The sequence below is a fragment of the Nipponia nippon genome, unplaced genomic scaffold, assembly GCF_047370975.1.
Source record: "Nipponia nippon isolate SJK-2023a ecotype South Korea unplaced genomic scaffold, ASM4737097v1 scaffold_2, whole genome shotgun sequence".
NCBI classification, from domain to species: domain Eukaryota; kingdom Metazoa; phylum Chordata; class Aves; order Pelecaniformes; family Threskiornithidae; genus Nipponia; species Nipponia nippon.
Genome location: NW_028262336.1, coordinates 13,535,742 through 13,558,167, shown reverse-complemented (window position 1 = coordinate 13,558,167; position 22,426 = coordinate 13,535,742). Strand labels below are relative to the sequence as shown.

General features: G+C 41.5%; 1 protein-coding gene across 4 annotated transcripts in view; it reads right to left on the bottom strand.

Annotated features, from left to right (window-relative positions):
* Positions 1 to 13,121: 13,121 nt before the first annotated feature.
* Positions 13,122 to 22,426, bottom strand: part of EPHA3 (EPH receptor A3) — a 231,876-nt gene continuing 222,571 nt past the window's right edge. For all 4 annotated transcript variants that reach the window (XM_087756249.1, XM_087756247.1, XM_087756248.1 and 1 more), the window contains 2 exons: positions 18,354 to 18,509; positions 13,122 to 16,907 (listed from right to left, as the gene is read on the bottom strand). In XM_087756249.1, coding sequence (XP_087612375.1) covers positions 16,802 to 16,907; positions 18,354 to 18,509 — 262 coding nt within the window. In that variant the 3' untranslated portion in view covers positions 13,122 to 16,801. The remainder of the gene's footprint in view (positions 16,908 to 18,353; positions 18,510 to 22,426) is intronic.

Sequence of the window (22,426 nt, the reverse complement as noted above, 5' to 3'; positions counted from 1 at the left end):
ACAAAAGGTTTGCAGCTACCAGGCAGCTGCAAAGTAGGCTGAGACCATCACTCTCCATGCTGAGTATAATAGCTAAGATGCCTCTAATCCCTCACCTGTCCTTAAGCATAAAATTCCTTCCCTCCCTCCCCCCTCCCATCATATACATCTTTTATTTAGGAAACATCTTTGTAGTATTTTAGCCCAGCAACTACCTGCCCAGGAAAGGGTGGCAAGAGGAAGCCTGGAAGGGAAGGAGGGAAGGCAGTTCTATTTCCACCATGCAAATAATATGTGTTAAAGGACTCATACCATAAAGGGATACAGCCATCATACCTGTAAACCTTATGGATTATAATGTATTTCATAAAAGCAAAAACCATCAGGTCTAGGTAACACTAAGAAGAGTCAAGCATCCATGCTAAGGCATATCTAGTTCAGGGCTTACAGGGGCACAGCAAGTCTAATGAAAGCAAATTTAAATCTCCCTACCCTCAACAGTTCAGGAAGCAAAATATTACAAGGATTGAGCTAGAAAGAGAGGGTCAGTGAGACACAGGAGGGAAAGAGAGACGCAGGAAAGCACGGATTTCTTGGCCGCCCTCCTGGGGCTGCAAGGATGGACAGCAGGTCCACAGCTCTGTGCCCCCATGCCCATACCAGCTCTGGGCGACAGGGGAGACCATTTCCCAGAGCCACCGCTCCCCCTCACAGCACAACAGCAGGCTCTGCACCGACACGTGGCTGCCCACTGCCTCCCAAGGCAGCAGCAAGACAGGGCTGGGAGATTCGTGCTGGGGAGCAGGGCAGCAAAGCAGAGACCCTAAAGCAGCAGGGGACAGAGGGGTAACAAGAGCAGGGGAAGCCCATGTTCAGCAAAAAAAGGGAGGGGGGAAAAAGTGTGAGATGCTGCTTTCTGCACTGTTTCATATTTAAGTCTGACATAGAGTCACTGCCACAAATGCAGAACATAATTTTATCAGCATTCCCATAGCATGGCACAAGACTTATGCTAGAAGCAGGAGGGGTCTCCAAGTGCCTTGACCAGACCCTAAGAAAGGCTACATGGGGATTTTTAAATCCCGATCAAAGCCCCAGTTCCTAGCAACCATAGCACTTACTGGGCATTAAACCACATGATGAGGACCAGCCATCACAAGCTTTAACATGCACGTGTCCACACTGTTTCCTTCAAGCAAGCATGCCAAACACAGCAACGAGCCTTTCCCTCTCCAACAGTAGATGCTACTAAAACATCAACTATAATAACTTTTTTCTAAGTATACATACACGCAGCAGGCAGAGAGCAGGGCAGATCAGGACCACAGGGATCCACAGACAAGCATGCTGCCTGCCCAGGCAGGCAGGGACATGCGAGAGCAGGGGCACAAAGGAGGGCAGCCACCACTCCTGGTTTCAAGCCAGCAGCTTTCACTTCTCAAGTTGCAAGGAAATCTCTGCATCACCCCAAGGCAAGGGCAGGCACAGCAGAGCTCCCAGCTCATGCAGTATCCCAAGGTCACAGGGCCAGGCACCCACACCCAGGGGCTCCCCATGGAGATGGTTCCCTCCCATATCTCAGGGGCTTCCAGCTCACCTGCAGCACAGCAGCCATATCAGGACCACCCCCTCCTCAGCAGCCACATCACATCCTCTCAAGCCAAATTTTAACCTGTGATAGCCTGCAAACTAGCCCATACCATCTGCCACAACACAGCTCTAGGTTCACCTCACATTTGAGAGCACCAACTAGGAAAATATCAGGGGTTATTTTACCTTTTGTCAGCCAGCAGAGAGCAGCCCTCAGGAAGCTGTGGTGTGCTTGGGCATCAGTGGGAGCCAGACACACCTGCCCCACATTGCTTTAAGTATACACAGCTGTGACAGGGGAACCTCCATTTACACCCATGCAAAGAAGCTGCCTTCAGATTACATAGTATTTTAAACAGGTGCTGAGGACTATACATGATAAAAAGCCATAAAAAATGGGCCCATTAACCCCAGGGGTGATTTTTTTTTTTCTTTATAACTGTTTTTAATTGATTCTGCAGGATAGAAAGCCAGAGTAACCTATTAATTCCAATATAAGTTTTTCCCTGAGTAAAAGTTTGGACTGGATTTACTTTTATCCAAATCTGTCCCTTGTGTAATTCTGTGGAAGACAATCAAGTTACAGCATGGGAAAATATACACTTTTATATCTAAATGCAAGCTCTCTTTATTATTCACTGCAGATGGATGCAGGTGTAGGTAGTGGCTACCGATACCATTTAAAAGCTCAGCTACATAGCTTCACCTAAAGATATGTGGATGCTAAAAGGAAAAGGTTGAAGCTGCACAGGTCAAATGTTAAGCTCATAACAACAGAAACAGAGGTTGCCGTGACAGTAGGGCAAATTCCTGGTTGCTTGGGTCTCCAGCATTTCTCCCTGAAGACCACGGGGTCCATGACAAGGGACTCCCGAGCACTTCATGCACCAGGAATATCCATCTAGATGACTGGGAGATGCGTTTTGGGCCCCTGGGCATATGACATATTTCTCTCTCACATGTCAGTACATGAAACCACTCCTTCTGTATCGGATGATCATTTCCTAAGCATTTTCTGGAAGGACGTAAATCCCTTAACCGCCTTGGAATAAATCTGCAAGTCATTAGGCATCTCGAGGGGACACGGGGCTCCAGCTGTGCCAGGCTGGAAGGCAGTGCTCCTTCCAGGCTTGGAATAGCAAGAAAGGGGACAGGCATCTGTCTACTTAAGCCTCAAAAACCAAGACACAAGCACAATACAATTCGATCATCTTCCATTTTTGTTTTTGTTTGGCTGCAGCCCAGTTAATTTTGATTTGATTTGTTGGAGCTTTTTCACTCATCAGCTACTGGGAATTAAACCAAAGGGAAGGCCTTATGCATTTGATCAACCCACCCACACAGTTTTGTAAACATCCAATGAATCTACATGTGGTATCACTCAGTTAATAAATAGAAGCTCATGCTTTCACCATCCCTGTCACTGTGCAGTGTCCTGAAAGGTGGTGTAGTGCACCAGCTCCTTGCAGACAAGAAACAGGATGCTGGTTTTCACTGAGAAACTGCAGCTAATGTAGAATTGGAGTTCAAGACAGCAGAGATCCAAAATAGGCATTTCACAACACCTCCAGAGGCACATGCCGAGCATGCTGCAGAAGATGCAGCAGTGTTTCTGGTGGGCTTCCACACACTTCTCTGTTTCAGAGGCCGCTTTCCACCCCAGAGCCACTGCACCGTAAAGGAGTCATGCCCTCTTTGTCAGCCCTCTTTTGCCTCTTTCGAGGGTGCTGCCCAGCCCTTTGGCTTTAGTGGTGGATGTGCCCTCCAGCTGCATATCCTGCAGTGCACTGGGCACCACTTGGCTCTACTCAAAGGACAACTTCTGCTTTCTGTCCATGGCCATAAGACAGGTGGCCTCCTTCCATTGTAACAACCACTTCACCTTAGCTGGTTGGCAACTTTCGGGCTTTGGAGATGCCATCACCCCTAATTTGCACATGTTTTGAACTGCTGCTTTGACATCAGCTATTTATAATGGTGGTCAACGATCGTACACTAAGAAAATTAGTACATATCTGAGGTGTGAGTGATGTACGTTGATGCCATTCAACGCATCGGATTTTCTCTGATGATAACTGCCAGTGAGAGTATCACATACTTTGTAAGACTGTATGCACTAAAGAGGTCCTGTTTCTAACTGTGGGAAAAAAAAAATCCAAACACATGGTGTATTTTTAACTCCCTGGGTTGCTGTTGTGATGTCTAAATTATCATTAAAATCTACTCTGAGTTCCCAGATGCAGCCAGAGGCATGTGTTTCAAAACAGGACAACCAGACTGACTCAAACACTTTCTGTTTTTCTGTTTTTTCAGAGATATTTTTTTTTTACTAAACATTTTTTTTCATGCAAATGTCAGAAGTTCACAGAAATAGGTAGTTTCTCCAGTGCAGGCTGGAGGAATTAGTCCTGCAAACAGATGTGGATTAAGCCAGGCTAGGGGACTGAGTTAAGTTCTAGGGGTACACAGCGAGGTACAGAGCCCAACATTACACCACTATAATGAGATTATAATGGGTATTGCAACTACTTGGTTTTGAAGGATGATGTCTTTCAGCTCAGTGAAGGGCTAAGAGTAAATACAAACCAACTACTCTCTCGCCTATCTTGAGACTTAGGATTTGGAAAATGCTGGTAGCAAAGAACCCATCATCGCCTCTTTTTTAAAGTGTTGTCCCTTTTCCTGTCACCCCTGTGAAAAAGAAGGTATATTATGAGTACATGGAGCCAATGATTTGAAGCTTTAATGGCTATCATCCTCTCCCTTAATTAATTCAAGAAAAAGAAAGGTTACGGTGAGTGGGGAGGTGAAAAGTCTTCTCAAGCCACAAGACTCTTTCTTCAGGCTTTTGGTCATCACTGATACACACTGTAATGACACAGGTCCTCATAAGGCTATGTTAAATGATCTTTAACAGGCTGTTCTTTAAACACAAATTCAGCAAAAACCAATGCACTCAGCAAACAGTGTAAAATACAGTGTTTTTCCAGTACCTGAAGAAATGCATGCAAAATTATTAGAGGTGCAAAAACATTTATTTCCACTTACAGAGCGAAAACTTGCCAACAAAATCTAGTTGTTTGATTGATTTTAGTTTTTATTAAGTTATCCAGGCCTGCTACAGCCATAGTCTCCATGTTAAAATCTACTGCAATTTAATTTATTAAACATTAAAAAAAATCATACAAGCAGATGCCATACTCTTAAATTTCTTGAAGCTACAATTGACTTGTAATAAAATCCCCCCAGTGCATTACAAAACAGGGCTGTCAAGTCATAACAGCTCTATTACAGCTTCTGCTTCAGTCTCTGCTAGTCTTTGTACAGACTGCCAAAATTTTCACCTACCCAAGGGAAGTTATATTCAACAACAGAGAAGAGGAAATTGTGCTCAGCTGAGTTGTTCTCTTGCTGAACAGATTGCACAGGTTGTTCTCTCGTTACTAAAATGGTGAAGGTGGAGGGCTGAGGGAAAGTGAGAGGAAAGCTACGGACTGACAAGCAGCAGGAGAGCAATGTGCAATTTTGGTTTTTCCCCCACTTTGCGACTCTCGTAGTATGTCAGTATTTTGTAACAATAACAATGCAAGGCAGAGCAGCCTGGTGGCAGAGGGACCGTACTGGGTGGGAATCAGCCCCGATTCAGGCATCAGCAATACTCATGTCCACTTGGGACACTTCCAGCAAGGTTTGTCTTCTGTCTGTGCTGGCATACCAGGGAAACAGGAACGACGATATTTGTATTTTAGTCCAAAGACTTTTCAAGAGTAGGGGTGGCTGTGTGACTGTGGGTGAATCATGCAGTCTGAAGCCAAAAAGAGCAAGAGGTTTTCTGCCTTGGCCCATCCCTCAGGTACACCAAATGGTTTCTGTGAAATCCCAGTCTATCGCTTTCCTAAAAGACTTCAGTGACACAAGTTTCCTAACTGTTTAGCTGATGATGATTTTGAAGCATAGCTAGTCTCAAAGTGAAAACTTCTGAATTATTCAACAGCTACACCCATTGTTGTATTTGTTTTCCTCTTTGTTGTGATTTAATCATTCCCACCCTCTGTATAAAGCTGACTTAAGGCACGTTAAGAAGTTTGAACAGAAGGAAAAAGATTCCAGTTGTTAAGTTACAAAGTAGGTCTGAGATCTTCCAAAATGCAATGACAAAACCAATGAGAACCAAAGCTACTGAGGTGTTTAACAAAATCTGTGCTGCTACCTTGGCTCTCCTCTGTTGCTGAGGCACAACAGCCGATATACATGGCAAATGAAATTTAATGAAATTCAAATCATGAGCATTTTCCTTAATAAAGTATTCTACCACCGTGCACTACTTTGCCTTGCCAAAAGTGACCGTGCCCCAGCAAGGACTGGGGAGCTGTTCCACCAGGTGCTGGTAATCCACAGGGAAGCCTGACAGCGAACTCCCAAGTTTGCAGCCTCAGTGAAGCCCTCTCCCTCGCTGCCACCACCTGCAGCTCCTGCTTTGGCCCCTTCTGCAGCTGGGAAGCAGGCTTGGAAATCCCAGCCCCAACAGTGAACTCGTGGCCTTCAGACAGATTCCCAGAGGCTGTGGCACTGCGGGGTGTGATGCCATGAACACAGTGGCTGGGACTGATAACCAACAAGCAGGAGCCCTCGCCTTCAGCTGAGCTGAACTCATGACATGCATTGGTGTGTCTGACCCAGGAAGATCAAAACAAAGAAAAAAAACACGCCAAATTTAATAGACCTTTTTTTTTTTCTTTCTTTCTTTCTTTCTTTTTTTACCTCTGAGGGTTGGATAAAGTGTGCATGGTCTAAAAAGAAAAATATGTGCACATTACTCTAAGCTTATAATGGTAGCAATAAGTCTCAGGGGTGTTTCTCTAAGTCGCAGTTGGACTTTTACAATATGCAGAACCCACTTTTAAGACATCTTATTCTACTTTCTCACAAATGTAAAGTGCTAGGCAATTATTGCAAGGTTGGAAATGCCACAACCCTTAAATGACACAAGAGTTGATATATTTTTCTTCCAAGAATCTTACACTCTTATGCTCGGCAGAGATTTATAAGGCACCGTTCCCATTCCACAGGCAAGACCCTGCATAGCATCTCTGGAGAGAGTGGTAACTTTAGCCCTGTGTCCACCCTCAGCTAAGGCTAAATGAAGGAAACAGGAATGCTTCCCGTGAGTCCTCTACTTCTGCCTCTGATTTTACTGAGCTTGGTATTTCAGGTACTCAACCAGACCTTTTTTTTCTCACCTTCCCATTGGAAAATTAATCAGTTCTTCACAAACCATAGGTGAAATTTCTGACAACTCTCCTGAGCTTTTTCAGATTCTTTTGTACTGGAAGATATAGTTTTTGTCTTCATAGTAGTGGCAATTGCTCCCTCAAGATATAGGGCTAACTTTTAGCCTAAAACATTAAGTGCATTTCGTATGTCTAGTGATCCAAGCCCATGCCATTTTTATTGGATAAATATTTAAGAAATTACAGTTTCAGTATCACATTAACTCAGACCATTTACACATGGCCAGCCCTATCATAGCAAACTCAATGTGTTTTTACAGTGTGACAAGAACAGTTACTTGGAGAAAGAAGTCATATTTTGATAAAACAATAGCATACAAGTAATCAGTTTTGAAAGTTTCCTTTTGGGCAAGCTGCTAAGACATTTTTGACCATTGACTCATTTGGCTCTGTGGCTGTTGAGTCAGGATACTGTATGGGCACCAAGGACACGGACTAAGAAAGTGTCTGATCTGGATTTCAGATTGCCTCAGTAAATTCAGAAAGATTAGGAGAAAAATTTCCAAGTTGATTGTTTCACTAATTTCTCACAAGATGGAAAACTTTTGTTCTGTTTTGGTTTGAACAGTATCCCCTCTTGTTGTGCAGTATCTGCTACAACCCAGGAGATTTTTCCTTTGAGAGCGGTGAAGTATTTCAACTGTAATTTTAGTGCTCCCCTAGCAGGCACTTATAACAAAAGACTATAGCCAAAATCATTATATGGTCTCATTAGGAGGCCATATAACAGCTAGTGAGTGCTTATACTAAAAGTTTTGGGCCAAGGAATGAATCCTGGGAGAGAGGATCCTGTAAAAAGGCACCTAACAGATACCAGTGAAAACGAGCATGTCATTGAAGCTGGTAGATTTGGGACGGGGCGAGGGGGAAGAAGGTGTTCTGCTTTTGGTGTTGCGCTTGCTGTAGTTAAAAACAGACTAGATACACACAATCAGACCCTTTTTTTTGCAGCTTTGCCCAAAATGCACTTCAGACTGAGAGTGCTTAAAAAACAAACAGCACTAGGTATAGTGGCAGCCAAAGAGAATAAGCTAAAGAGCTACTTGTAGCTAAAGAGCTATTTGTATCCATAATGCTCATATACTTTATGCCCAAAATACACAACTGAGACAACGGACCCAGGTCTATATAATGTAGACCTAGGTCACCATCTAGCACCAGGCAACTTTATCTTAAGCACTATTACTACGGAGGACCTGGGTAGCATGTGGGTGCTATTAAATATCTTTTCTCAGTACAAATTCATAGTTTAGCCAGCTATGGAACTCGTTCAGCAGAGGATATAGTGAATGGAAACCACAGGAGAAGGGAGAAAAAATACATTCTATTTTTGGATGTGAAGGCTAGCGAAGGTCTCTGACTTCTTCAGCCCTGTGCTTCAGGGTGTCTTCCTCCTCCTGGGGATGGGCCTGCTCACCTGGCCTGACTGCAGCATAGGCACCAGGACATTTAGAAAGCTGTCTTACAAGGTACAATGGTTGGCTGGTGCCAGGGAGAGAGGTTTACTTTGATTTGATCTCTCTGTTTTATTTTATATTATTTGACATTTTATTTTAAATTTGTTTGAAGGAATCTAATTATTTCTTTGGCTTAGTTACAGTTCTTTATATTGTCCATAGTGGGGAGGTGTTCACATATAGATTTTTGATGCCTTTGATATGCTTGTTTTTTCAAAAAAAATTATGGAACCTTATAAAAAGGGGGTAGCTTATATATGAGGAAGAGGTAAAAAGAGGTAGAAAAATAATTCCTCTGTGGGCCAGCTCCTTCTCTCCCCCAAAACCCACATGCACAATGACAGAATGAAAGTTGGGAACAGAGAGAAAGAAAAACGAATCAAGTAATGACAGAAGATTAAAAAAACCCAAAACACAAAAACCCCAAGAAAACATCTATATCTAAACCTCAGAAAGAGATTTTGTTTGTTCATATTGCTTCCTCTTTCCATTCGACTTCCTTGGCAGGTAGCCCAGCGCGCCATCAGTTAGAGGAAAGGAAGTTACACTATCACATTGTTGTAGGGATCAAATTTTATTGCTTTGCTATTACAATTAGGCAAGTATTAACTCAGTTAATGAGGCATAACTTTTTTAAAAAAAGATGTATATACAACTGGGGATTGTGGATTAGTCCTCCACTAAAGCCCCAAACAAAAACTTTATGAGAGTGAAGGAAAGAGATTAAAAATAGCAAAATAATAAAAGGTGATGCAACTTTAAAGGGGCATACTAAAAGCAGAGAATCATTACTGTTGATTAGCTGACAACCAGCCCGAGGGGAAGCTGCATGTTTTAGCAGTGACCAAACCCACTAGCAAGCACCCAGCTCCCTGGGCAAAAAGCCACCCAGATACCAAACAAAGGAGGGGGAGAACACCCAGGATACTGACTTTACCAGTCTGGGGGGGATACCTGTTCACTGTCCAAAAGATGAGCTTGAGAGGCACTACCCCCCTCAGTAACCTGGATTTTTGGTGGATCTTTGGTGTTGTGTTGAGGTTTTTTTTTATTATTTGCTTTTGGTTTTGTTTTAAGCATAATCTGTTTTTATTAAAATAATACCGTTCTGTAGCTAAAATTAGTATTCTACTACTCTAAATCCTAAACGGGAGGAAATGTCTACACTGAACATGATTTATGGGGAAAAAAATCACAGGCAAGCCTAAATGTCTGGTGGGACTCCACATAGTTAAACTTGTATGGCAAGAGATCAGAAATGGAAAGCGCAGCAAGGCAAGCAACTAACAGTGCAGCTTTTGAAATATTGCTTTGACTCTAAAATATTGCTTGTCATCTCCCATCCTAACTTTTGGGTTCTCCGGTAGGTTGGGCTATAAGACACAGTGGATGGGGACCCCCTCTCGCCAGCACAGGGAAGAGGTGGTCAGGACGATGCTTGGTGGGCATGGCAGGGGACGGCGGGTACCAAGGAAAGTCCGCAGGAGGAAGGGGTGCTTTGACACACAAAACTTTTGCGGTTTGAGCCTAATTTTGGGGCCTGTTGAACTGCATGAGGGAAGATGGGAGCTCTGAGAGTAATGAAAGTGAAAAGAGTTAACCACCCTGTGAAAATAAATCGCTTCAAGCTGTAAACTATACCCAAGGACTCATTTCTGCTGGGTGGGGAGGGGGGATGACAGGAAAATTAGCCTCAGAGATGCTTATTTGAACCCCTGGTCAGACTATGGCGTGAAGCTACTAAACCTCCATTTTCTTTTTCATTCAAACAAATTGTTGTTAGCATATATATTTTTTTTTCTGGCTTCATTTCAGCTCACGGCATTAAAATTAAATGTTATGCTCTGAGCTCATGCGAACGCAGAGACTAAACGCTTGGTTTCCATCCTTGCAGGCCTTGTGCCAGGAGGAGAAATCCAGCCTGTGGGGAGGGCTGGGATGGGGCCTGTGCAGCGTTTTGGGGCAAGGACCGCAGCCCTCCTAAGGTGGGTGTTGCTTTGGCTGAGGTGTTGAAGATGCAGTGCCTTCACAGCACGCACGGCTGCTCAGCAACGCGGAGGCACGTGTACTTTGCCAGCTGAGAAGCACCCTCAATGTATAGCTACAGCACAGTTTCTTCTGGGAAGGCTATGTAATATTCCTTAGAGTAGCAACTCACAGGCACCTTATATGCACAGGATGATGGTATCTATGGGTGCCTGAGACCTCACGTCTGGTGCTTTACTCCCAGAAGTGCTTTACTGTTGCTGAAACTGAAATTTCTGCTACAGTATTATGGCTTAGTGATGAATCAGTTCAGATAGAAGCTCAACATCTGCTTTCCTAAATCACCAAATATTAAGAATAAAAACCTCTGGTTATTTCACACTCTCTTGCAAACATACACTTTTGAAACGGTTGGAAACTAAACTCAGTATTAATTACAAATCCATGGTGGGTATATTCAAGTGGCTCACTTTACTGAAGAGATTTAAAAATTGAGCTTACTAATAACATTACGATAAACTGGATGGAAGAGGAGTGGAGATAAAGGATATTAACCCCCCTTATGTAGATAGCAGCAGAGTGAATTAAAAGATTTCTAACGATCCCAGACAGTGGATCTCAGCTACCTTCGTAGGATGCTTGACCTTACCATCCAACTTCAAAGTCATACAGTAGCGAAGAACCTCAGTTGTTCAATCTAATTAAAAACAAATAACAAAATTTGCTAACCAAACAGATGTTACTACATGCTTTTTTAATGGTGACTCTTCATAGTTGCTTGCTTGCAAAAATTCAAGACATAAGCTGAAAACCTGGGCACACAGTAAAAACATTTGCCCATATGTATTTTATTTTTATTTTACAATTAGGAATCCCAGGAGTCAGAACAAGTAATCGATGCATTCAGGTTTGCAGAGTCTTTGAGATTTACTATAGCAACTTAGGGGACTAGTCCAAGGATAGCCACTGGCTGTTCTTTTGGAGAAGTCATGGAGCCCAGGCAACTGGAGAAGAGCAAAGATCATCCTGACCTTTAAAAAGGGGAGAGAAGCAGAGCCAGGCAATTACAGACTAGGTATGCTAACCTCAAATACCCAGAAAGATATATATATATCACACAATACATTTCTAAGCAGCTGGAGGATTACAAGGTCTTAAGAAACTAACTAAGATTTGTCAAGAATAAACAAATCATGTCAAACTCGCCTAACTTATTTCTGTGACAGGATAATCTAAAAAGTAGTAGATGTGATTTATCTTGCCTTTAGTAAGACTTCTGGTGCTGTCCCACATGATCTTCTTGTGAGCTAACTGGGAAAATAGGGGCTATTATGAAATTATTGTAATGGGAAAGCAGAGTGAGGTGAAAAATCTTGCATACTGAGCACTCTTATTTATCAGAGGTTCTCTGGCCACCTGAAAAGCATAACAAAGCAGCCAAGAGAAGGCTGTCCTTTGTGTTTCGTGCTGTTCACCGTTTGCATTAGTAACCTGGATGATGAGTATGGGCATGTTTATACATGTGAATGAATCAAGGCTGAGAGAAATATTTCTAGGAGAAATATTTTTAAATTAGGAAAGTAAAATCCATTAAGAAATACACAAAGAACTGGACTGAAAAAGGAACTGAGTGCACACATATAAATGGGGAATTACTGCCCAGGCAGTAATAGTTTGGAAAGGATTGGAGGAATCATAGTGGCTCAGAAAATGAAGGGAAGTCAATAGCATGGATATTTGTCTGAATTAACAGGAGTGGCATATGTAAGACAGCAGAAGTAATTGCTTGATTCCACTTGGCATTGCTTAGGCTTTTACTGGTACAGATATCTAGGTCTAGGCACCATCCTTAAGAAAGAATGCCAAGTGGAAAAAACATCACTTGGACATTACTAAAAAAAAAGGCATATCCGAATTTGTGGAACTGATTATCAGCAATTTATCTCTCCAGATTTGAGCTGAGACGTGGTGGTGGACTGCAAGGCATTTGCTTGTTCTGCTGCTCTTCATGTGAATGCATCCTACTGCCATTCCAGAAGTGGCTGTATTAATACTGTTTTACAATAAACACAACAGTTATAAAAGCATTAATATCCACCGTGCCCTTTGGGATATAAAGCAAATACAATGTACCAGTAAGGCTAAAGGGATAGATGCAAGTCAGTGTAACAATCGCTGAAGTGAAACCTATTCGCAATGTGAATGGTTTGCATACTGCATAGATTAGACCAACAGAGCTGCTTCCCAGTCGTTCAAGTATAGCATCGAAACCCACTCATTAGAAGTTTAAATGACACCATATGTACCCACTGCAGCACAGCACAAGGCATACTGGTGTTACAAAGTAAAAGTGGATCTCAGTCCAGCTGTTATCATTTAAAGTGAAGTCCAATTCTGGGTAGCTCTTTTCGGTGATTCCCCTTTCTATTGAAGATACCAAGACAAAATGCCAAAAAAAAAAAAAAGGTATGCTACATCCACATCCATAAAGTTTATCAACTTACAGACTCCAGGACAGGTATATCATTCATCGTTTTGCACCAGTAAGCACAGTAATATACAAAAGCATGCAGAATCACTTATGGTACAGAAAGATCCTGTAACTTGACTCTTCAAGTAATTGGCGAACATTCAAACCACTCCTATTTTTCTAGGAAGATAATTCCTGAGATGTAAAGTTGAGTTGTATGTTGGCACTTTCAAAGTCACTGTACTTCGGTGAAGCATACAGAAACAACTTGGTAGGGACATAGCAAAACAGGAGCAAAATGTTATCTAATACAGATACTCAGAGGCAAGAAATGATCATGGGGTTAAATTACAGTAAGCGGTGGGCTTTTTTATTTTGTTGAAAAGTACATCTTTTACTGGATTCAACATAGTAATAAGATGAAAAGAGGTCCACTGGCAAGGGAGGAAAAAAAGCAAAAGTTTGGAAATACTTGACACAACTGAAATAAATGACAGCGTTTTCAATATCTCATAGGCAGGCTGTAGTAGATAATGTTTTCCCGTATGCATGGAGAAAGTAAAGTCTTTGACTTCTATCAGTCAGTTTAGCACAAATGCTGGTCTATCTAGGTAAAACCTGCGCTACTTGTTTCTTTTAATAGATAATATAGGTAATATCTAGCTTTCACTCTGAACCCATGCTTTAACACTCAGAATTTATCCATATTTAATTACAATTTTATCACACTTTTCTAATCAAATAAATTTACTTTGTCCTCCAAGCAATCACCTCAGTATTCCAGTATGTAAAAAATACTTTCATTATGTTTATTATAAAAATATAAATGTTTCCACTACAAATCATTTTACATTAGTAAGAGGCCATCTACAATTGCACAATATATAATCTAAATGAGTAAGTAATGCTTTGAAATACAAGTTAACGTAAATACATACTGCCAATCAAATCACATCTATACATTGCTTATTGAATGCTAAGTAACAGCACAAATCTAGATATGTTAACAGAAATAAATAAAATTGAAACTATATTTAAGGATACAAAACCAATAATACCGCATGTCATTTTATGAGTAGTTGCGCTTTGCTTGATGTCGCTAACCGATGCAAGTCCTGTACAGGAAGATGGCCACATGAATTCTAGTATCTCTACTCCACAATGAAGAATTGTACACTGCTATGTATACATATGTACACGGGGACAGGGAGTATAGGATGCTTGCAACAGAGGCCACTTACAGTACAAATCAACTTTTAACAGGAAGAGAAATCTAAATGTATTTTAAAACTCTCTACTCCTAATAGCAAAGAAAAGCAAAATTGGGTTTCTTTTTTCCCAAGCATCAGTGAGATTTAATCTTTTATGCTCAGCATGCTCAAACAGCAGGCAAGGAACACAACAGGGAAAATTGAGGGTGGTTGGTGCAAAGTTTTCAGTCGTCATCTAAAACTCTAAGAACTGGTTCTGTGTTTTCGGAAGCATTTCACAGATGTCTGCCCCCTCGCCCCAGCCCCCTCTCCCCCACTCTCCAGCGGCAGAATGAAGCTGAAGAGAAACTTCACGAAAAATGTGTTATAAAAAGCTGTACCCACATAGACAATGTCTGCAAATGGATTTTGGTGACTTACATTCACTAACAATGTCTGATTTAGAGCAATCTCAAACTGAAGAAAAGAAAGATTCTGAATGAACTAAACAATGGAAATACAGCTTTTCTATGCAGCATGCTGCATTTCACGATAGATTGTGGCAGATAAGGAGAAGTGTTCTTTACATCTTAAGTGCTTTATTTTAATTTTCTTCCACTTTTCATTTTTTATTTCAACTAACTTTAAAACCCAGTCATTTTTCTTTCAGAAAATATTATTAATTATTATCCTGTGAGTGTGTTTCAAATCCAGTCCTTTACAGCATGCTCACTGCCAGCACTCATTAAAATGTCTCTAATTCTGCTTCTATTTAGCAACGTGTGACAAATGTTGTGTCTCTACCTTTTATAAGTCCTGGACCCACGAACAACAATTTAAAAGCTGATTCGGCCACGCAAATCCTAAGAACTGATTTTTCCCTTAGTTACGTGTCCTGTGTTACAAGGAGCTTCAAAAACCAAACCAATACAACAAGGAATGCACAACTAGTTACCTGCTTTTGCACGCACAGCGAAATGTGGCATGCCATACAGCCATCTGCCTCTCACACAGTCTTGGACTTTCAGGGACTCACTGTTATTCATCAGAATCAGGTTTAGATTCCAGCATGGCAAGTTGGGAATCAGAGTGGTTTCCACTAGTGCCCAAAGCCTCACGTCTGTGTGCCTGGCATCACATCTAGAGTGTTAAGAAGCTTGTCTGTACATAGCAGAAGTGCCTCACGCTGCAAGTTAGACCACTCATTTTCAGAGTGAAGAGTCGCATCTGCTCAGAACTGGGACCGATGTGCTCCAGGAGCAGCAGCTTAAGAGCTCGCTATTGGGAAGATGCTGAAGATGGGGGAGGACTCTCGAATCCCACCTTCAAGGCTCCTTTTTCCACCAGGAAATGTGAATGCTCTCCTAAAGATAGGCTCCTTTCTGCTTTCTTTCAAGGAACAGGTGCCTAAGGAACCTGTGCCAAAAAGCAAGGCTCCTGCAGGATGGCAGTGCCTGGACATATGTCTTCTAGCTCAGACTTGGGTAAAATTACATACCAAAGTCCCATTTCACAAGCTTAAGTCATCCTTTTCAACTATCCGCTTATCCTTGGCTGCAAGTCACCCTCTTGGCGTAACTACCTGCAGCTGCCCACACAGTAGTACACCTCCAATTCCCAGCATCAGGAGCAGAGCCTGCCAGGTGGAAGCCAGAAATGGACCACTCCCCAGGGACCTCAAAAAGCATCCTCAGTTAATGCAGGATTCAACCCTGACTCCTTTTAGTATTTGCTAGGCAAATCTCCCACCTGAACACCACCCGAGAACAGGGGTCCTTATTTTGACAGGGAAGCAGGCCTTTGGGAAGTAAATGAGATGTACGTACCTGACCGGGTCAGCTACTGAGCTAGAGATCGATATGCACACAACTCTGCCAGAACTCAAGCCAGGGTTAAATTACCACTCACAGCAAATGGAAGGAATCTCAAAAAGTCCAGATACTTTGTCTAGCATCAGAACGGGAAAAACGACCATCTTTCTTTCCTTCTGTATTTCATATATGATGGGTATAAAATAATCTAGTAATTAACCCTCAGACAATTTCTCAGGTTGAACCAATGAAGATTCGATAAGATTTGGCACTCGGCAATAATACAGCTAGGTTAAGGTATTTAAGCATAAAGGTAAACAATAATGAAAAAAAAAACCAGAAGAAATAAATAAGTTTTTTAAAAATTAAGACTTGTTTCTATTTAAATGAACACAATTAGGGAAGCTAACATAATGGCGAAAATCTTTTGTCAACTAACTCAAAGTCACTACAAACTTTATTTCTGTGTTCCTTTCTGAAGTTGAAATAGCATGTTACAATGACATTATAGTAAATATGGCCAGACAGGTAGTGAGGTATAGTCCTCTATTTTCCTTGCTTTTAAAGAAATAAAATACCTGTTACAGATCTCTTCTGTATAAAAATACTGCAAGTCTTTCTTTCTTCTTGTTTGCTGTATAGATCAAATACACAGCTTTTACGTCCATGGGTTTTTCGTGTTATTCAGTCACTTAATATTCAAATGGCTCTAGGTTTTAGTATCACTGTTTTTTACTTGGAAGGACTTTTTACATATTTTTTTCTTTTGAAATTTACTATCTGCATTAACAGTCAGTCAAGAGCACCCACCCTTTAGGATTAACAGATAGAAAACAAGTTCACTCCTCTTTTTAAGGCATTTATACTCAGTATTTGAGTGTCTTAGTGGGTTTGAAATTTCAACCGTTACGTTTCCAAAGCTGTTGCAAAGAACTCCTTTAAATTCTGCCGTTTACCAGCCATCACTTTTGCCCTGTGATGCAACTTTTCTCTTTTTTTCTCTCCTGAGCAACATCATTTTGGTACTTTACACAGGAACAGGGCTGTTCTTTGTATGAGTTTCTAGAGCTTTGATACTGCTAACAATCTTCTTTTGAGGCCCCACAACTGTAACGCCGACTTTCTTCATGTCACTGGAAAAAAGAGAAGATGCACCAGGTGAGTGAGCATACTGTCTCTGTGTTTCCTAGGGCTGATGGGAGCAAACAGAAATCAACTCGTGCATCTTATATCGCCACATTGGAGGAGTCTCCAGGTATGGCAATACCGCTGAAACACAAACCTTGGTACGAAAAATACTAAGAGCCATTGCACGAAAACAGCAGGCAGCCGCAAAAAAGAGTAAAACCTCATTTAGCCTTGTTGTGCATGCTTACCTGGAAGAAAAGACAATGAAACAGCGTTCTGCAGCGATGCATGCACTGGGACCTAGGGGCAAGCGGTTCACTTCTGGGCCAGCTGTGATCCTGAGCCTCTCTACCGTCTCCATCCCTCTATCAGGCTGATCGCTTGTCCTGAGCAGTGCTGACATCTTGCTATTACTTGCTGAGCCCCCTGAATGGCCATCTTAACTCTGGTATCAGCATTGAGGTTAACGGCTACATGGCCAAGCTTCCAGCATCTACCCTGTTTGTCACCTCTCCTTTCTACAGGCCGTCCAGTCTCTTTGTTCCTTGTGCGACACAGAAGTGGTTTAAGACTTGCGAGGGGCTAACCCAGGCTTACAGGAAATTGGGCATTCCTAGAGGATTTCTGCACTGTCCCCAAAGGGTAGTTGTTACAAAAAGCCATTAGCAGCCTTTTTATAGTTGCAATAATACACTAATTAATGGCATTGACATGTTTAATTGTCGGTACCGCAGCTGCTGCTTACTTCTTCATAACTTGTCATGTATCCAGCTAGCCCAACAGGGAGTCAAGATTTCCTCTGACAGTAAGTTCAAAACTGTACTTGATGCCTTTTCAGATGCAGAGAGAACATTACCCTGCTCTTCCTTATCACAAGAACAAAGGCAGATTGCATTTAAATGTAATAAACTTGTAAGTTGTAAACTTACAAGATTAGCATGTTTAAATGTCAAAACTGGGAGGGAATTCATCCCCTGAATAATTATTACCATGTAGGAGGAAAGCAGCTACATAGTGCTTGCTCTGTCTCACCTGATTTGATGGAATATGGGATGGGCAATAAAGGAAAACATTGGCACATGTGTCAGCTGTCGGGAAACCCCCACATAAAAGGCAGAATATAAAGAATCAACACAGAAACTCCTAAACTGTGAATGGAAGAAAGTACCAGATGATACATGGTGCTACTGCATCAGAAGAAATTGGGAATTTCCTTGGCATCAGTGAGAAAAAGCTACGGGACCGTGGCCTTCACATAATCTCCAGAGCATCTAGGTTTCCTGCATGTGTATTGCAGCTACAACAATAATTCACATTTGTCTCTTTAAATGTAAGAATATTTTAGCTAAAAACTGAAAACTCCGTATAAAAATGCTACTCTTACACTTATGTTCAAACTTGTACCTCCAGCCACAACCAATGGTGAAGAGCTGTAGTCAATTCAAACTTACTCTGTAGAAATCTTGGCTATTGTATCACAAGAGCTGTACTCCACGCCCGTGAAAATGTCTTTGCATTGTCCTGTCCGAAAACCATTGAGCCAATCACCTGTCGTGCGGAAGGCTGAAATGTCAATGTTACTTTGGTCCAGGAGAAGATTTGATGGCCTGAAATAAAAAAGAATGTGATGAAAGTTAGGGAGCAGGGATATGTATGGATTTATTTTGTGTCTAGACTTAGCACTGGCATCGGCAGGAGCTTCCAGGCTAGACGTGGCTTTTCTGTTTGTCTGTGGAAGTTATCTGCTGCCGAGGCCACCACATGTACTTATGCTGGCAGCTCTGACAAACGCTGCGTAATCATCTTGCTTAAGAGTGCCGGCTTCTCATGTCCACTTTTAAATCACTGAAGCATCACCATGATGTATTGTTACCTTACAATTTAACATGTGAAGCATTAGCAAAGGCAAGCTTGCTGCTATCAAGTTAGAAGCACAAGTAGTAAGACACTAGTGGCTTTAAAAATATTGTATCAAGTCTAAGAATCAAACGTTAAGTGAATTTGTGAGACAAATGTAACTGCGCAAGACTTGCATTCTGCAGTGCACAGAGGCAGAAATGAGGGAATTTTTTATCAAATACACTTAGCCAAATGTAAAATGCAATTGCCATTTCCAGTTTGAAATTGATGCTCACTCTAAGATTGAAACTTCCATAAGGATATCATACAAATAAATTAGAAATGAAAACTGAATCATCTGCCTTTGAAATTAACTTGGTGCTCACGAAGGATGCTGAACTGACATGATTTGCATCCAAGTTCTCTACTTAGAAAACAATGAAGAAACCACTAAGAAACAAACAAAACCAACACAATGAATCAAACAAAACATATGTCCATGCTGCTTTGCCCATTTAAACCTTTTTCCATCTGCCTAAGTCTACCTGTAAGATATTGAGAAAAAAAAATCCTTCTTGAAATAACGATTAAATGTATAGTTTTTTATCAAGAAGGAATATATTGCAGCTGACCCTGCACTTTGCATATTGTAAATGGCAAAAATGGCTGCTCCCATATTGATCCAGAAATTCAGTTCTGTGTGGTATGAATACTGTTGTTTTCATGGTCTTGTGAGCATACTGTAATTTCTTATTTGAGAGCATCAAGACTAAAAATAAATGCCAGCCCTTCCCCATGAAGTCACTAGATTCAGGCTCTACCACACCTCATTTTAGCCGTCTAAAAATATCACAAATAGGCCCAGCTAGTTTTCTGAACTGTTGCTGCAGTCCATCACTACACACATTTCCATGCAGGGTGTTTGTCCTCCCTGAAACAGGTCTTCCAGGCAAACAGCTTGGAGGAGACTCCCAGCTCTCAGAGAGGCGAACCTGTTCTCAGCTGCTCCTCCTCACTGACTTGCTATTTTTACTGAGGTGTGAGAAGCCCCTGAATAGCAATACGATCAGTAATTTCTTTCTACTGACGTGACATCTTATTAATTCCAGTTATGTTTCTCTCTCAGTGCTAATTAGTACAATAACGACTTCCTCGACTAGTCAGATGTTATTAGAGACATCAACTCTATTTCTGCATTTCTCCCTCCACTAATAAGCATATGTCCATACTGGACAGCTTTTTAGCCCCCATTCAGAAACATATGTGCTCCATTTTAAGTAGAGTACTTATCTTAGGCTTAAGGCTAAGCATGTGCTTAGCTGTGCTGCTATGATGGTGCTACTCATGAGCACAGGAGACTGAACTAGAGGATGTTCAAAGCAGTTAGCAGTGCAACTTTACAGTCTATTTTCTGCCCCATAATTCTTTTTCCCCATGGCTCTAGTGAAACATCACCTGCAGAGGAGTCTGACGACTACAGCTAAATCCATCTGAAGTGACTTTTGTCACTGGAAAGAAGTGAAAATGAGAGGTTGTTAGACTAACACTGTAATTTAAAGGCAGTGATTACGCAGTGCAACGGGTAGGTGACTGTTACTGGTACTGGAGAACTGATCTGGATTGTAAAACACCCTCTTCACCCCAAACCCAAGCCATCTCTGAGCACTGGAAAAAACATAAAGGGGGAGATTGTAAAGGCACCAAAGAGAAAAAAGTGTCTAAATACCAGTGAATAAGCAGCCTAGAAAATCCAAACAAGGCTTCTCAATCCCAACACAAGTCTTCATTAAGTTTCATCAAGAAGAGCAGCACTGCAATAGTACACCCTTGCAGTACATGTGACTTGCACTGGAATGAGGAGATACCACATCAGGTATACCAAGACATTTACCTTTCACCTTTGAAGAAAAGAACAATATAGCTTTGCTAAACAATAACTCTTGGTATTTTCTACATATTAAACAGCACCTTCTACTTCTGATGTTTTGCCAATTGTTATCAATCAGCTGATTTCTTTCAGGCTCAGAAAATTATTTTAATATCTTCTTCCCTTCTGGTATTGCAGGCCATAATTAAAGAGCTCATTAGATGCTTGAAAATCTTAACTTCAAAACCACAAATGGACATAACACCACTGTAGATTCACCATCAATTTTCACCAGGTCTCAGAGCAGCGATATTCCTGATCAGGCACCTTTTGCCTAACTTCCCTCTGGAGCCCAGCCAGGACAAGGAGCTGCTGCGAATGACCGTGATCACTGGCACCAACTATGGACCTCACATCCTGGGAACAGCTGTAGACAGAAAGGAAAGTGACAGAAGACACCAGAAACCTGCTCTGCCCCCAAAACAGTAAAGAAGGGAAAGCACAGCATGGCCACACTGACACAAAGACTGAGCTGAGGACAGAAGATGCAGCACACTTCAGGTTACTGTTCTCATGCTAAAACTAGATCTTAGGCTCCTATGTGATATACAGCTTTAAACGCCCTCCAGTTAAAGGCTCAGGTTAGATAATCAGGCCCAAAATATTTTTATTCAGTAGCTGTACAGCCTGCGTCTCCCTGACTACTGTTTGTCCCATGAAGAGCCAATGCTTTTTATTTATAGTTTTCTGGGTATAGTGTCTGGAATCCCAAGACATTTATTAAGAGTATTTATGAAGTGTTCTTAGTGATAAAGCATGGAGATTTTTTTTTCCAGCCTAGAATGTCTTTTCAACTTAAATCTAATAAAATAAGGCCTGACTCAGGAATCACTAATTGAAAAAAAAGTATAAACAAGTTGAAATAGAACAGGTCTCTAGGATTAGGAATTAGAGTGGCCCAAAAGAGCTTTTATGTTTATTACTTGGATGAAAGTATCATCAGGACAAAAATATGACCTAATTTTAATGCAAGTGACCTCAGAATAACCAGCACTGTAAAGTATCATTTTTCTCCTTGTAGGATTCCAAACAAAAATTAGTTACTTTCCTCCTCAGAGAGGACATCTGGACAGTTTATCAATGAACAGGAATTTGTCTCACTGTGAAGAGTCTGTGATGTCTCCTTGCATGCACCAAGGGAAAGCTGGGCTTTCAGAGCATCTGCACACATCGGCAGTTTTTCTTCCCCTGACCCAGCCCCTAGACAGAAGGTCTGAACGTGAAATTTATGGTCTGGGTGATGTCCGCCATGAGCTCACACTTTACTAGACAAATTAGATGGGTTGCAATCCGTGCAGCTGTAAACGACGTCCTGCAGGGTTCCACCTGATCTTTTACAGCTTTTCATAAATCAGTACCTACTAGCTTCAGCAGAGAGTCATTAAAAAGAAATCATGGAAATTACATGTTTGCTCAGGGGAAGTGAAATAGAACATTTGCCTCTGTCTTTTCTTTTCTTCTCTTCTCTCCTTTTTTTTTTTTTTGAACTCTCTTTTTTTTGTTGCTTTGACCAACTATGATATACCCCCTTCATGTTATCTTTCAACAGTCATAGAAAGACTTTCTATCCTGTTCATCCTGACTGTGTGTCTATCTATGGAGTTGTATTTACTGACATGTGGTGCCCTGAAAAAAATCAGCAAGACTCGGGTTAGAAAGACAAATTTAACAGTGAGATGCCAGTTACAAAATGCCCTGTTGCTGAAAGCTTTCTCTGGATGTGCCCATTATGTTAACAGTTGGAATTAACCTTTGAGT